The 12,896-nt window shown below is 56.5% G+C and overlaps 1 protein-coding gene across 1 annotated transcript in view; it reads left to right on the top strand.

Annotated features, from left to right (window-relative positions):
* The window catches only part of SDK2 (sidekick cell adhesion molecule 2), a gene marked incomplete at its 5' end in the record, with an annotated part of 304,863 nt that overhangs the window by 238,190 nt on the left and 53,777 nt on the right, over positions 1–12,896 (top strand). The window contains 9 exons of the mRNA XM_080712340.1: positions 468–663; positions 798–896; positions 1,297–1,488; positions 2,693–2,814; positions 4,093–4,202; positions 4,290–4,440; positions 9,874–10,111; positions 10,807–10,922; positions 12,160–12,349. Of these exons, the coding sequence (XP_080568466.1) occupies positions 468–663; positions 798–896; positions 1,297–1,488; positions 2,693–2,814; positions 4,093–4,202; positions 4,290–4,440; positions 9,874–10,111; positions 10,807–10,922; positions 12,160–12,349 (1,414 nt within the window). The remainder of the gene's footprint in view (positions 1–467; positions 664–797; positions 897–1,296; positions 1,489–2,692; positions 2,815–4,092; positions 4,203–4,289; positions 4,441–9,873; positions 10,112–10,806; positions 10,923–12,159; positions 12,350–12,896) is intronic.

Here is a 12,896-nt window from a genome sequence, read left to right as displayed (position 1 = left end):
CAGGCTTCATGGACAAGCAACCTGTGCTTTGCCCGGAGCTCTGTGTTTAGGAGGGCCCCACCCTGGGTTAAATGCTCTGTGCCTGTGGTCTTGGAATCCGTTTTGAACAAGGGGGCCCACCTTGTTCAATTTTAGTTTCCCACCGGGTCTGCAAGCCATGAGCTGGTCCTGGTAAAATGCCTCCCCCTTGGAGGGGGGGGGTTAGAATCAGGTGACAGACATCTGTGCGGAGGAGCGCCCAGCACCAGCCTCGCCAGGAATCCGAGGTTCAAGAACTGAGTGGCACATGGGACAGAGGGCAATAGGGACAGGGCTCTGGAGCCTGGGTTACCAGCTCTGCCCACCCCTGCCCTGGGGCGGGACAAGGAGCTGCAGGGACCTGGACTCCTGCACCCACCCCGTCCATCAGCCCTGCCTGTGGGAGAGGCCCCGTCCTCTTCTGGAACATTCTCCCTGACTCTCCCCAGCTGATCGCCTGGGAGCCTGAGCAGGAAGAGGAGGTTACCATGGTGACCGCCCGGCCCAACTTTCAAGACAGCATCCACGTGGGCTTCATGTCGGGCCTGAAGAAGTTCACCGAGTACTTTACTTCAGTACTGTGCTTCACCACCCCGGGGGACGGGCCCCGCAGCAGCCCCCAGCTGGTGCGCACCCACGAGGACGGTAGGTGCCCCGCCCCCGCCACCCAGCCCCGCGGGATGCTCGGGGGCACCCCTGAACCCGCGGCTGTCTGCAGATTGAGCTCCTGCTCTGGTTCTAACTGGCGCTGGGTGGGATGGGGTCCTTTTGGGGAGCAGTGCCCGGGCCGGTGGGACACCTGAGCTTCAGTGACATCCTGGACACCTCGCTGAAGGTCAGCTGGCAGGAGCCGGGAGAGAAGAACGGTATCCTCACAGGTAGGCGCCCAGGCGTCCTGGCCAGCGGGAGGGCCGGGGCCCGGGAAGGCCAGCGATTCCATGCCCCTGCCTTCGAGCTGGTCTTCGTCAGACCCCCAGCACCCCAGGCATTCCTGGCTCTTGGCGCCTGTAGCACCCCAGCACCTCCCGCCCCAGGTCATCAGGACCTCAAGGTCTCTGGGGCCCCGAGGACTTGCCCTCTGTCCTCCAATCCCTGCCCCTGCCTGGTGGAGACATCCCACTGAGGCTACACCTGGGACCTCATGACCCCCCCCCCATGGCCCCATCGCCCCCAATGGGGACGAGCCATCCAGCTGCTGAGAACCAAAGAGTTACAGCCAGGGCCATGGCCGCTGTACAGTCCCAACCAAGCTCACAGCACATGGGCGTCTCTCCCCAGGCTACAGGATATCCTGGGAGGAGTACAACCGGACCAACACCCGTGTGACCCACTACCTGCCCAATGTCACCCTGGAGTACCGCGTCACGGGCCTCACCGCGCTCACCACCTACACCATAGAGGTGGCCGCCATGACCTCCAAGGGCCAGGGCCAGGTGTCCGCCTCCACCATCTCCTCGGGGGTGCCTCCAGGTGGGTGGCCCCGCCATTCCCGGAGCAGCACCCGGTTTGGGAAGCACCCTGCCCCTCGGGAAGACAGGATTTCCTCCCACAGAGAGCTGCCCCTTATGGTCGGGGTCCTGGAGCCCACCCCCAAGCTGCTCAGTCCCCAGGACCCCAGGTCTCTGGATGGGGCTCCTTGGGCTCTCTGCTGTCTCCCCCATATCTCTTGGCAAAGCACAGGCCCCAGGAGCCCCTCCCTTGTCCCCTCTGCTCATCCCTCCTGCACCCCAGGCCCTGGCACCCCATCAGGCAGGGCACGACTCTCACAGCCACCCAGGAAGTCCAAGTGGGATTCCATGGCGGGCGCGGGGCTAGCCTCAGCTCTGTTTCAGCGGAGCTCTTGGCCTGGGGCAGGTCGAGTGTCCCCTCTGGGCCTCAGTTCCTGCATCTGTATACACAGTGAGTTAGCTAGATGACCTCGTGTTCACATCTAAATCAGTAAAGCCATGCTGCAGGACCTGGCCAGGATCCCTGGCCCTGCCACAGAGACACCTGGGCTCCCATCAGCCGTGTGTGTGTGTGTGTGTGTGTGTGTGTGTGTGTGTGTGTGTACAGTAACAGTGACATATTTACGTAGTGCTCACTGAGCCTGGAGCTCAGAGCTGTATATACATCTGCTCACTGAATCCTCACAGCCACCCTGAGCTTGGTATTGTCTGTTTTACTGAGACACAGAGAGGCAGGAGATTTGCCCAAAGAAACACAGCCTACAAGTGGTGGAGTTCAATGCGCTCAGACAGCCCAACTCCAGAGTCTCCGCCCTTCTGTTTATCCTGAGCCCCGAGATTCCCGGGTTCCTGGTTGGGAAATCAGAGCTGCCTCCTGTCCGCACCTTCCTGGCCTCCCTCAGTCATTAAGGGGGGAGGAAGGAGAGGACCAATCCCGAATGGTTTCTCCCTGAGCCCAGCTTGGTTTTGTGCGGCCTTGGGCTCCCACAGGAGGGCCTTGGCATGCGTGGCCTGGGGAGGTCCCCTCTGCTCCCAAATCTGTCTCAGCTCTCTAGTGTAAACACGGTGTACACAGACACAGAAACACGGGGTGTCAGCAGATGAGGCCTTGGCCTGCGTGGGGCGGTTCCAGGACAGTGGGACACAGCCTCCTCCCGGCCCCCAAAGCCTTTCCCTGTGGGGCGACACTCACCTGCACTACTTCCCCACCTGTTGGCCCTATCCAGAGCTCCCCGGGGCCCCCACCAACCTGGGCATCTCCAACATTGGCCCCCGCTCCGTGACCCTGCAGTTCCGGCCCGGCTATGACGGGAAGACCTCCATCTCTCGCTGGCTGGTGGAAGCCCAGGTAGAGCCTGCTGGGGAGGGAGGGGGCCCAGGGCCCAGACAGCTGCCTGCACCCCACCCCGGCATGGGCAGCTCCTGAATGCCCAGGGATACGTGTATTTCAGCCAGGGTGGATTTTCACAGCCAGCATCATGGCCAGATGAGTGCTCCTTGACTTTCAATGGCGTTCCATCCCCCTAAGTCCACTGGAACTTGAAAATGTCATAAATAGAAAGTGCATTCAATACAGCTGACCTGCCGAGCATCCCTGCTTAGCCCGGCCGCCCTTACACCTGCTCGGAGAACTCCCGCTAACCCGCGGCTGGGCTTTGTGAGGGAGGCCCTTGCCACCTGTTGCCAGCCCCGGAAAAGATGAAAATTCAAAGTCTGGTTTCTACTGAATGAATGTATGTCAGTTTCCCACCATCCTAAAGTCAAAAAAAATTAAGGCAAGCCAAGCTCAGTGGCCCACACCTGTAATCCCCAACTACCTGGGAGGCTGAGGCAGGAGGATGCCAGGTTAGAGGCCAGCCCTTAACAAGATCTTCAGCAACTTAGATCCTGTCTCATACACACACACACACACACACACACACGCATGCACCTGCGCGCGCTCACACACACACACACACACACAATTAAAAGGGCTGAGGAGTGTCAATTCGTGATACAGCATCCCTGGTACTGCAAAAAAAAAAAATAGGGCTGCAAAAAAAGAAAAAGGAAGAAAAATTAAGTTTATTCCTAGCAAGCTGGGGATCATCTGTAAACCAAAATGCCCCCAGGTCCCTGTACTGTTCCCACCTCGCTCGGGCATCTGAGAACACCCCACTCTCCAATCCCCCCAGTGCCCCAGGTAGCAACGGGCAGCCTGGGGAAAGAGCCCGCTGCCCTGCCGCCAGCAGCCCTTTCCTCGGCTGGCGGACACCCTGGGATCCTTGGGGGAGCATTCAGAAATTCAGCACGTGCCTTCCACCCCCAGAAATTCTGATTCAGATTTAGCTGTTTGAGAGCTTTTATAAGCGCCCCAGGGCACTTAGGAGAATCGCGTGTTAAAGCAGGTTTCTGGCACCGCCCAGGGCTTCCCAGAGGCTGGGAGGGAGCCTGGGAATGTGTTTCTAACCTGGAGGCCTCCGGCCACGCTGGTCATGGTTAAAGGCCCAGGAAGGTGATGGCCCACTTGGTGTCTTCCCGGTGAGCCCTGGGATTTGGACCAAGACCTTCTCCAGCCTGAGCTAGCGCCTCCCAGGAGCTGGGGCTCGGAGCACCCCATCTGAGGCCCGTGGGCCCCCTTTTGCAGGTGGGCGTGGTCGGGGAGGGAGAGGAGTGGCTGCTGATCCACCAGCTCAGCAACGAGCCGGACGCCCGCTCCATGGAGGTGCCGGACCTCAACCCCTTCACCTACTACAGGTAGCGGACGAGGGGAGGGCTGCCCGCCCCCGCGGGGTTCAGCCCAGGGCCTGCCCTCACCGCCTTGTGCCCCTCCTCCCGCCCCAGCTTCCGCATGCGCCAGGTGAACATCGTGGGCACCAGCCCACCCAGCCAGCCTTCTAGAAAGATCCAGACCCTCCAGGCACCCCCGGACATGGCCCCAGCCAACGTGACTCTGCGCACGGCCAGTGAGACCAGCCTGTGGCTCCGCTGGGTGGTGAGGCTTCCTGAAGGGCTGGGTGTGTGTGTGTGTGTGTGTGTGTGTGTGTGTGTGTGTGTGTGTGTGAATGCCCCTGACCCCGCCACCCCGCAAAGCTGTCCCCTCAAAGGGGCAGTGTGGGAATCCCAACCCCCTTTCTCTTTGCTTTTTTTCTTTTGATACTGAGGATTGAACCCAGGAGCATTTTGCCTCCGAGCTATGCTCCCAGACCATTCATTTACTTATTTATTTATTTATCTATCTTTGTGATGTTGGGAATTGAACCTAGGGGCATTCTACTTCCAGGCTATACCCCCAACCCTATTTTAAATTCTTTATTTTAAAACAGGGGCTCACTAAGAGCTGAGGCTGGCCACAAACCTGCAATCCTCCTGTCTCAGCCTCCCAAGAACTGGGATTACAAGCATCCACCATCACTCCCGGCTTTTTTATTTTTTTTAAGAGGGTCTTGCTAAATTGCTAAGACTGGCCTCGAATCTGTGATCCTTCCTACTCAGCTTCTCAAGTACTGGGATTGCAGGTTTTGTGCCACTACGACCACCTGTTTATTTTTCATTTTATTTATTTATTTATTTATTTATTTATTTATTTATTTATTTTTGGTGGTACTGGGGGTGGAACCCAGAGGCTTTCTACCTCTGGGCTATACTCCCAGACCTTTTTTTATATTTTATTTGGAAACAGGGTCTCACTAAGTTGCCGAAAGCCTCACTAAGTAGCTGAGGCTGGCTTCAAACCCGTGCGATCCTCCTGTCTCAGCCTCCCAAGCGCGGGGATTACAAGCATACGCCGCCATGCACGGCTTATTTTTCATTTTAAATGTCTTCCTTACTTATCTGGTAAGGCGTCTGATATTCAGTCATGGCCAAATGAGCAGATGCCCACATGAGAAGGAGCTAGAAAACTCTACTGGGCGTTTCCAAGGGCCAAGCTTTTGCAGTTTCCCACCACATGCAATCCTCCCGGGAGCCTCGCAAAGGGCGCGTTGTCATCCCAGGTGACAGCGAAGCAAACTGAGGCTTGGTGACGCTGGGGACTGGCTGGTGGCCACACAGCTCCTGGCAGCGGGTCCGGGCTGAGAGCAGCTCAGCCGTGAACAAGCGCTGGCTGCAGAGATGGGGCCAGGCAGGGCCGGGGGCTCAGGCCGCTGCCCCCATTGGGGCTGGTGTCATGGCCCGTTGGCCTGGCGGCAGCTCCAGGACTAACAGCTAATCTCCTCTTGCCCAGTGCGGTTCTAGCACTTTATTCAAAGTCAGGCTTCAGCCAGGCATGGTTGCGTATGCTTGTAATCCCAGGACTTGGGAGGTTGAAAGAAAAGGATCACGGGTTTGAGGGACGGCCTCAGCAAATGAGATTCTCAGAAACCTACTAAGACCTTGTTTCAAAGCAATTTTTTTTTTTGTGGTACTGGGGTTCCTGGAAGCCCTTCTACCTCCGGGCTACACTCCCAGACCTCTTTTTATACTTTTATTTGGAAACAGGGTCTCTTAACCCAGCGCGGCTGGCTTCGAACCTGCACAATCCTCCTGTCTCCACCTCCCAAGCATGGGGATTACAAGTATGCACCACCATGCCCAGCTCAAAGCAAAATTTCTTAATTAACTAATTAATTAAGTGGTGCTGGGATGTAGCTCAAAGGTAGAATGCCCCTGGGTTCAGTCCCCAGTACCACTACCAAAAAAAGGGCTTCCAACCCTCTCAACAGCCCTGACAGTGCAGTGACCCTGGTCCCATTCTGAAGAGGAGGAAACGAGGGCAGAGGAAGGTGGGATAGCCCACCCAAGACTCTCACATCCTTCCTCACTCCCTAGGTAACAAGGGTGGGGTCCCCACCCAGGGACTCTGTACCCCCAAAGCCACTGTGCTAGCCACTGAGCCTGCCTCATGGTCCAGGGAGCAGGAGGGACAGCCCTCCCAGACCCACCCCGAGCAGCTGGACTTGGGGAGCCACAAGGATTAAGCGAATAAATGTGGGAGCAGCCAAGCATGGAGGTGCATGCCTATAATCACAGGACTTGGGAGCTGAGACAGGAAGACTACAGGTTCGAGACCAGCCTCAGTGACTTAGCAAGGCTCTCAGAGATCCTGTTTCAAAATAAATTTTATTTTATTTACTATTATATTTTTTAGTACTGGGGATTGAACCCAGGGGCATTCTACCTCCAAGCTACACCCCCTGCCTTATTTTTTATTTTGAAACAGGGTCTCACTAAGTAGCAGAGAGTCGCACTACATAGCTAAGACTGCCCTCAAACCCGCAATCCTTCTGTCTCAGCCTCCCAAGTACTGGGATTATAAGCATGCACTACCACACCCAGCTTCCAAATAAATTTTTTAAAAGGCCAGGGATCACCAAGATGTGTGTGCATTTATCTGCTGCTCTGTACCCAATATGCTACAAAACTGCAGTGTACCAAATTAAAAATCAAACGGCTGGGGGTGGCTCCAGTTAGAATGCTCCTGGGTTCAGTCCCCAAGACCACAGAAAAATGTGGGGGCAGGCCCACATCCTGGGCTCCCCAGAGAACCCCAAACCCTGCATTGAAAGTGCAGGCTCAGCCGGGCATGGTGGAGCATACTTGTCATCCCAGGACTTGGGAGACTGAGACAGGAGGATCGCAAGTTCGCTGCCAGCCTCAGCTACATAGTGAGGCCCTCCGCAACTTAGTGAGACCCTGTTTCAAAATAAAGAATAAGCCGGGCGTGGTGGTGCACGCTTGTAATCCCCGCGCTTGGGAGGCAGAGACAGGAAGATGGCGCAGGTTCGAAGCCAGCCGTGCACGCTCGCTTAGGAGACCCTGTTTCCAAATAAAAATGTAAAAATAGGTCTGGGAGTGTAGTCCGGAGGTTGAAGGGTTTCCAGAAACCCCAGTACCACCAAAAAATAAAAAAATAAAGAATAAAAATTTTAAAAATAGGAGTAAGGGCGTAGCTCAGAGGCAGAATGCCCCTGGTTTCAATCCTCAGTACTGCAGGGAGATAGAGAGAGGGGGGGTGGGGGGAGAGGGAGAGGGAGAGGAGAGGGAGGAGGAAGAAGAAAGGAAGGGAGAGAGGGAAGGAGGAAGGAAGGAAGGAAGGGAAGAAGGAAGAGGGGAAGGAAAGGAAGTGCAGGCTCTATGGTATCTACACAAAACCCTCTGTCTCCATTGGAAGAGCTCTATCTAGTTGTACAAAACCCAAACAGGTGTGGTGGTGCACACTTGTAATCCCCGCGTTTGGGAGGCGGAGATAGGAGGATCGCGCTGGTTCGAAGCCAGCCATGCTGGTTTAAGAGACCGTTTCCAAATAAAAATATAAAAATAGGTCTGGGAGTGTAACCCGGAGGTAGAAAGGCTTCCAGGAACCCCAGTACAAAAAAAAATAGAGCACACTGTGCCGCACAGGGTCGGGTGTGGCAGGACCGGACCTGCCCTTCACTCAGGGAGAGCCTGAAGAATAGAGACAGGCGTTAACGCCTCTGAGAGCACCTGGCTCTATCTGCCAAGCCTAGATGACAGGTCCCACCTAGGATCGCCTCGCAGAGAGGCCTGGGCCAGCGTGGCCGGCACAGGCAGCCTTTCTGGGCCTCACTGTGCTCTGCCCCCACTGGTCCCCACTTCTGCCTCCTGAACTCACTTGAAGGTTTCCAGATGCTGAGAGGCTGGAGTCTGCCCGGGAGGGGAGGAGCTGAGCGCCCCCCAGGCTTGTGCAGGGGTGCACACAAGTGCTACCATCTCTAGCAGGTAGGGGCACGGGCTCCACCCCACCGCGGCCTTGGCGCTCCATCCTATTGATCGCCCTCTTAATGGTCTCTGATCCGCTTCACTAAGTGTGTCGAGGGCCAGAGTGGAGGGAGGAACCCAAAGAGGAATGGGTTGAAGTGGATCGGAGTGCAGTGAGTGCGGGCTGTGGGCCTCTGGAGAGGCAGAGTGAGGGAGGTGGGGCGCAGACTACCCAGCCCCACTCTGTCCACTTAGAGGAGGAGGGAAGGCCCGCCCCAGCTCCCTGCGGCAGGCATCACCCCCAATGCTTACCAATACTGCCAGCTCATCAAGCAGCCTCGAACTAGAGACAGCAGCCCCTCCAGCCTAGGAAAGGAATTTTTTCATCAATGAGATTCCAATAAGAAGAAAGAGGCTGAGCCGGGCGTGGTGGTGCACACTTGTAATCCCAGTACTTTGGAGGCTGAGACCGGAGGATCACAGGTTCACAGCCAGCCTCAGCTACTTAGGCCCTCCACAACTTAGTGAGACCCTGTTTCAAAATAAAGAATAAAAAAATAGGACTGGGGGTGTAGCAAGGAGGTAGAATGCCCCTGGGTTCTATCCCCAGTACCGGGGGAAAAAAAAGAGGAAGAGGGAGGAAGAGGAGAGAGGAAGAGGAGGAAAAGGAGAATGAGGAGGAGGAGCGAGGAGGAGGGGGAGACTGAAAATGTAGCAGGCGACACCAAGGCGTGCTAAGTAGCAGGTGCTCTGTCCAAGTGCGGATGCCCCTCCCCGGGCTTCTTCCTCCAAGGGCAGCATGAGTAGAGAGCAGGTGTTGTGGGCATTTAAATAGCGTGTGTTGGCACCCTGAGGCGGGAGCTACGCCAGGAGACAGCCCTGCCTGAAGGTGGCCCGGCTCATCAGCACATTGGACAGACAGCTGTTGAGTCTCGAGAAAAGGACCGATTTTCTGGGCAGGCTCAAGTTAGCCCCATGAAGCTGGGATCAGAGATGCACACCTGCAATCCCAGTTTTTGGGAGGCTGAGATGGAAGGATTGCAGGTTTGAGGCTAACCTCAGCAATTTAGCAAGACCCCCCCAGCCACTTAGACCCTCTTTCAAAAGTAAAAAGGGCTGCCGGGCGTGGTGGCGCACGCTTGCAATCCCCGCACTTGGGAGGTGGAGACAGGAGGATCACGCAGGTTCGAAGCCAGCCTCGCTGGCTTAAGAGACCCTGTTCCCAAATAAAATATAAAATAGGTATGGGAATATAGCCCAGAGGTAGAAGGGTTCCATCCCCAGTACCACCAAAATAAATAAATAAATTGGGCTGGAGACTGTAGCTCAGATGCAGAAGGCCTCTGGCTACAATCTCTAGTATCTAAATAAATAAATGAATCCACAGGAACCCTAAAGAATGGTTTTGTAGGGTGTAATGGCGCACACCTAATAATCCCAGCAACTCTGGAGGCTGGGGCAGGAGGATCACAGGTTAGAGGAAAGCCCAGGTAACTTAGTGAGACCTGTCCCAGAATATAAAATAGGAAAGGTTGGAGATTTATCTCCGTGGTAGAGCTCCCCTGGGTTCAATTCCCAGTGCCAAAAACAAACAAAAAAAAAAAAAAAACAAGTTAGTTTCTCCTTGAAACCTGGAGGGGAGAGACAGGAAACGGGGCCATCACAAGCCCATGCTTTGGACCACGGCGCCTCGGGCCGGGCCATCTCACCGCGCTCTGCCTCGCCGCAGCCCCTCCCGGAGATGGAGTACAACGGGAACCCGGAGTCGGTGGGCTACAAGATCAGGTACAGCCGCTCGGACGGGCACGGCAAGACGCTGAGCCACGTGGTGCAGGACCGCGTGGAACGCGAGTACACCATCGAGGACCTGGAGGAGTGGACGGAGTACCGCGTGCAGGTCCAGGCCTTCAACGCCATCGGGAGCGGGCCCTGGAGCCTCACGGTGGTGGGCAGGACCCGGGAGTCAGGTACCCGCAGTCTCCCCTCCCTGGGGTTGTCCGAGGGCAACAGGCAGGAATTGCTGTCCAAAAGCAGCCTGAGCGACTTGAGCTGCGGGGCAGAGCTCGCCCCCAGGCTCAGCGCCTGCCCCGCCGTGACCTCCCACGGGAGACACTCCTCTGCGGGGGCCGGGTGGGCTCCACTGTAGAGACCACTCACCCACGCCCCACCTCACCTCTCACTCTGATGCCCAGCAGGGCTCAAGGAGCCTACAGTGGAGGTTCCAGGGAGCACGTCCCTCTCAGAACATTCCAGAAACATACCCAGCAGCCTTGGGCCCTGGCAAGGGGTCCCCGTAGAATCAGAGCCCCAGCCCACAGCCAGCCTCTTTTGTCCACACATGGCCACCACCCTGCGGCTCCCACAGGCACATTTCAAGTGGCAGGTGGCTTCCCTGGGGCTCCCCACTGGGTCCCCATCGCCACCCCTCCTTGCTGGTAGGAAATGCAAACTCACTCACGTTAGCCCAAGCAGAGGGGCATCTGCAGCATCTGCAGCATTCTAAAACCAGAACATCTCGGGGGAGCGTTTGCTTGCTTTGGGGGCCGTCGCGCCATGTTTTTTCCCACAGTGCGGAGCTGGCTCCTCCCTCCCTCGGCCAGGGTCCTGCTCCACCTCCACTCCGGGACCTCAGCTCCTTCTCTCCACTCCCTTCCTCCCTCAGTCCCGTCCTCCGGCCCCACCAATGTGTCGGCGCTGGCCACCACCTCCAGCAGCATGCTGGTGCGCTGGAATGACATCCCAGAGGCGGACCGCAACGGGCTCGTGCTAGGCTACAAGGTGAGTCCTGGATGAGAGGAGTCCTGCCCTGGCTCCCCGCCTCCCTGCCCAGGCTGCCTGCCCCTGTTACCCTCAGGGTGTCTTACCTCCTAGAGCAGACACAGGGGATCTTGCCTTCTTCCCGCCCACCAGTCACCATGGCAACCAGGAGCCCTCCAGGAGATGTCCTTGGACCACTCCACCTCCTGCATGAGGATACATTGGGTGGCCCCAGCTTCACTCCTGATAGCCCATCTCTGTTTTTGTATTGTTACTTTTTCACTACCGTAACAAAATACCTGAGACAGGCCAACTTATAAAGTAAAGAGGTTTATTTAGCTCACAGTTCACAAGGCTCGGGGACACGATGCCTGCATAAGCTCCGTTCTGGCACCGCTCTCTTAGCCATGTCACATCATGGCAGATGGGAGTGGTTGGGGCTCCCTCTGGAGAAGAAATCACATTTGATCGTGTGTGTGTGTGTGTGTGTGTGTGTGTGTGTGTGTGTGTGTGTCACTGAGGATGGAACCCAGGGACATTCTACCACTGACCTTCATGCCCAGCCCTATTTGATTTTTATTTTGAAACAGGGTCTCACTGAGTTGCAAAGGGCCTCACTAAGTAGCTGAAGCTGTCCACAAACCACGATCCTCCTGTCTCAGCCTCCCAAGTACCAGGGTTACAAGCGTGCACCACCACACCTGGCCTGGTCATGTCTTTGTACAGGAGGCCAGAAAGCTGGGTGAGGCCAGGCTCAGGCCTTTATAACAGCCTTCCCAGGAACCCCCAAAGGGTAGCAGGAGAACTACCTTATCCCTCCTGAGGTCAGGACTCCATGACCTGAGGGTCTTCCACTAGTCCCCCGACCAAGCGTCCATACCTGTTATTTGGGGAACACACCAAGCCCAAGTAATAGCGGTTTCCACTATCTTCTATAATTCCCTTAAAGCTGTGCCTAGCCACGTGTCCATCGCTGGCCTAGAAGCTGGGAAAGTAGGCTGATGCTCCGTCCCTGTCACACCTACTGGTGTGATCTGAGCAGCCCACACTGCCTCTCTGAGCCTGTCTTTTCACCTGTGTGCCCGCTCAGGGGCCTTCAACTCTACCCCAGTGTCATTTCTGTGTCCCCAGCCCTCTGGGGACCAGCCTTGCGATGGTGTCATGACCCCTTGGGGCCAAGCCTGCCTTCCCTGACCCCACCTGGCCCGCTCCTGGGGATGAGACCCGGGTCCAAGCTCATCCCTGTTGACCTCGGCAGGTGATGTACAAGGAGAAGGACTCAGATGCCCAGCCCCGCTTCTGGCTGGTGGAAGGCAACTCGTCTCGCAGTGCCCAGCTCACAGGGCTGGGCAGGTATGTGCTGTACGAGGTCCAGGTGCTGGCCTTCACACGCATCGGGGACGGCAGCCCCAGCCACCCTCCCATCCTGGAGCGCACGCTGGATGACGGTGAGTCCAGGTCGCAAGGGGCCGGAAGGACAGGAGGGGCTGCCTGTCCTCCTGTCCATGCTCTGCCCCAAGGGGAGCCAAGGCAGAATTAGTCACTAGGGGCCACCAACTCCATAGCACAGGGATGCGGATCACAGCCCTGTGTCTCTACAGGGAAAGGACCAGGTAAGGACAGTTGGGCCTCTGGTGCCATCTCCCGGTCTCTCTCCAGGACAAGTGTATGGAACAGAACGTGCACCAGTTCTGATTCCATTGGGCTCATTTGGAGTCCAGCCTATGAAAGAGAAAGTCTTCATTTTTCCTGAGCATGAGCCTCCTGGTTCTGTTAGCAGGACAGTGACACAGCCCGGTCCCAGCCTTCCTCCCTGCAGCCAAACTCCAGGTCTAAGCTGGCAGAAAAGATCCTGTGTACCTCCTGCTCCCCACACACACACACATTCCCCAACCACTCTCCACCACAGACATCTGCAGGGCCTAGACAGGCTTGCAGGAGCAAGCCCTAATAGCATATGTCTATATGTTCTGAAGTTATAAATCAGGCTAATGG

Source organism: Muscardinus avellanarius (assembly GCF_963383645.1).
Source record: "Muscardinus avellanarius genome assembly, chromosome: 16".
NCBI lineage: Eukaryota > Metazoa > Chordata > Mammalia > Rodentia > Gliridae > Muscardinus > Muscardinus avellanarius.
Note: the sequence above shows the minus strand (reverse complement) of the source record. Positions and strands in the feature narration are given on the sequence as shown.